At 35.6% G+C, this 3,599-nt stretch overlaps 1 protein-coding gene across 1 annotated transcript in view; it reads left to right on the top strand.

Moving 5' to 3' along the window:
* The window catches only part of LOC104624856 (chromosome unknown open reading frame, human C3orf14), an 8,606-nt gene extending 5,709 nt beyond the window's left edge, over positions 1–2,897 (top strand). Inside the window, exons 3-4 of the mRNA XM_010292326.1 lie at positions 1–34; positions 2,754–2,897. The exon at positions 1–34 is cut by the window's left edge and continues 68 nt beyond it. Coding sequence (XP_010290628.1) covers positions 1–34; positions 2,754–2,897 — 178 coding nt within the window. The remainder of the gene's footprint in view (positions 35–2,753) is intronic.
* The last annotated feature ends 702 nt before the right edge of the window (positions 2,898–3,599 follow it).

Raw genomic sequence — 3,599 nt, forward strand, 5'->3', positions numbered from 1 at the left:
TTTACTTCCACATCCTGATACCGCTAAGTTAGAAGTAAGTCCTAGAACTCTGTCTTTTTATTTGCTGTTTACTAAATATTTTGCTATTTTCCCCCCTGAAGCATGTTCTTAAAGTGAAAATAATTGATTTTAAAATCCAGTGACTGGTATAGCCAAAGGCCTGTGTACTGTATAGCAAGCTGAACCTAAATTCTGGGGCAAGGTCCCTAGATTCTGGAGCATTCTGGTGGAAATATTTAGCAGCTTTCATATCTATATGAACTTCTATTTAAAAATTAAGCCAAATATAAAAGTGAATATTGTGAATATCAGGAGATTACTGTGTTTAATATGTCAGAGCTATTTATTCTATTTTATATGGTCATGCCGTTTTCAGTTTGCCATGGACTGTCATCTTAACATTTCAGGGTCAACAGTTCATCAGCATGAACATTTTCACTTCTCAGAGTTATTTTATGGTTGTATGGGAGCTTATGAAAGTACTGCTGCAGTAGGAACATTTGGATTTTACTTCTCAACCAGTAGTCCCTAAAATATTATTTAGAGAGAAAAAATTTAAACTGCAAGTTACCCTGAGAACTAAATATTACCCTGATACAAGGTACCAAGTTCAGTGTTACACAGTCATGGATGAATGATGAGGACAAAAACAGTCCTGGGAACAGGAATTTGAGCACAGCTTTTCCTGATGCAAACTAAACATCTTAACCACAAGGCCACTGAGTCAGATTCCCACTTGTGTTTCTTGCACAAGTGGTTTGTGGGTTCTTCGTTGTATGGTGGCTTAGTTTCCACAGGCATAATAGCATGGAGTGTCCTGCAGTAGTTTGTGTGCTAGGGCACTGTCAAAGGAGGAGAAAGGTACAGATTTCAGCGCTGTCAGCCTGTGAAGAGAGGTGTATTGTACATTAGTTTCACACCTGATGGACAAGTGTTGTAATGCTTAGGCTATTACTTAAATGAGGGGCATCACGTCCTGTTCTGGTTACTGTTAAAAGTTTTTGTCTGTCATTGCATTTTGTAAATAGTCTACGCCTATCACTGTTACAGGGTGCACACTGACTATACCCATTCAGTGATTTAAAAAACAATATTTTTTATAGAGATTTTAGGCAAAAGGGTACATTTTTTCCTAGATACCTGTACATCTTGAATGATGCTAAGAAAGATGCCAAGCTACTAATGAACCTATTTTGATTGTGTTCAGAACTAGTTTTAGACTCCTAGAGGTTTTTCACAGCACCTCTAGAGTTGTTTGGATCAGTTTTGGACTGTTGCTCCCACTGTCCTATGCTAGGTGTTAAGCTGCCTGCAGCATGTAGACCAAAGTCCGCACAAATTGGGGAATGCAGAGCAATTGCTTATGGCTGCAGAGATGTCTACGCTCTGCAACAGAGGTTGAATTTTAGAGAGAACAGAATTACTATTTGAAGGAGAAGATCCTATTTCAGCCTTTTGTATACTTTTACAGAAGAGTGCTATAAATAGTGGGAAAAGAGAACTTTCTTTCATGGTACAAAATTCTTGTGTGTGCTTTGTTCCAAAACACTTCTGAGCATATTTCACTCAGCCATATATGTGTCTGTATTAATATACTTTGAAAGTTATGGCTATAATGGATCCCCAGCTTGCTAAGTTGGAGTAGTTTTGTGTGACAGCACATATGCTTGTCAAAAAAGATTCTTTGAGTAAATCTGTTGAAGAAAATATTTTTGTAAATCTGCAAGAACCATAGTTATATCTGAGTTACATGTAAGGATCAAAATGATTAGCCAGGAATCTAATACTCTGCAGGGAGATGTTCAGTTTTGTGGTACGCTTCTTCTACATTATATACTTAAACAAGCAAAGAAAAGAAAGGCTCGATACATATGTACCATAAATGTTTTCTGCTACAAAATTACTTTTTTTCTGAAAATGTCTAAAATCAATGTCTAAAAACACTTACACTGGTAGATGGATTAAAGGGTTGGCTTTATACAGCTCTTTGGTCGCTTTATTTTGTGGAAAAAATTATGCACAGCACATAAAATTTTCTTCAAAATCCCACAAACAACAAAGTTATCCTTAGGCTACCAACATAAAAATGATGAATGGTATGTCCATTCCACAGATAAAAAAGAAGTTAAATTTATTACTCAGAGGCACAGGGTAATGCAGAGAAAGGGTTAGATAATACACAGTGATTTTCCTAGAACACAGGATAAGTATAAAGCTTTTCTTTTTTATTCCTTTTTTATTTGTGATACAAATACTGGAGCCGATTCCTTTGTCAGTGATTTATCACGTCTAAAGTTTTACTGAGGTATTTTGAACTACATTTCTGCAAACTTTTCTAGGATAACCTATTTACATAGCACTTTTTATTTATAAAATTAAACACATTTTTTTCTTTTTTTTTTTTCCAAAATTAAATTCCACTAACATACGTACTTAAATATAAAAGCTGCTTTTGGAAAAGTTTATTATCATGGAAAACATTAAAGGTGCTGTGAGGGTCTAAACTAATCTGTTGCTTACCACAAGAGGGCACATTCAGTCACTTTACAGTTGGTGCTGCAAAATGAATCTTTCTAGGCTTGTATTTTGTATCATATGAGAGATTTGAAATTTCATGTGCAAGTATGTTGTTCTTTTCTGAATTTCTTCACCCACGAGGCAAGATTTAGTAATGCATTACACATCTATATTGTTCTTAAACAGGCTGACACAAGTTTTGAAATAAAGTTTAATTTTTCTTATATCTTTCTCAGACTCTCTATTGGGCATCAATAAAAGAATCTCTTCCCAAGTGGGAACAGTTTCTTTTAGGAAGAGCAGAAGTTCCTATTGGTTTTAAGAAAATGAAAACTACAAAACAGAACATAAGCTACCCAGAAGAAGATTCACAGAAATAAACATTCTAGTTTCATTTTGTTTTGTAATTGATGGATTAAGCAGACAAGATCATCCAGATCAGGCAACAGAATATCATGCCATTAAATTGTAATGTAAATAATTTAAATGAAAATTAACTATATTGGATAATTTGCTTCCCTTGTTGCGTTGTGTACAATTCTTTATTTTTATTCTGTATTAGAGAAGCAGTCCTCAAACGGGTAGGATCAAAAGTGAGAAACACTGCTGTATAGAAACCCACCAAGACAATTGTGTTTTGGGTATGAGAAGAGTTTTAGGTTATTTTTAATCCGCTGCTTCTACATATAAGTGCAATAAGTAAAGACAGATTCATGCATTATCTTTCTTTGCTGCAGTCATCTGTACTGTATGCCTCTTTGTGGATGAGGGAGAAGGGAGGAATTTACTGTTAACAGGAAAGGCAGGCTGCTTGCATCAGACTGAGTAGCCTTGGTTTAGCCCCAGGAATCTCTGTAAAAACCTTCGTGAGAGCAGTTGTAGAAGTAACACCTTGAATTTCCATATCTGGCTTTCTCTGATTTTTATCATTGCCATTTTCATTGCTTCTACACCTCACTCTAGTAACCACTGCTGCTTTTCCCAACCTCCTGCTGCATACTTAGTATTTCCTGTCTAATGGGTGAGTAAGGACGAGAAAAACTAAACAATTCTTTAGGGTTTTTTGCTACTTCTAGGCTGCT

The sequence above is a fragment of the Phaethon lepturus genome, unplaced genomic scaffold, assembly GCF_000687285.1.
Source record: "Phaethon lepturus isolate BGI_N335 unplaced genomic scaffold, ASM68728v1 scaffold27448, whole genome shotgun sequence".
NCBI classification, from domain to species: Eukaryota; Metazoa; Chordata; class Aves; order Phaethontiformes; family Phaethontidae; genus Phaethon; species Phaethon lepturus.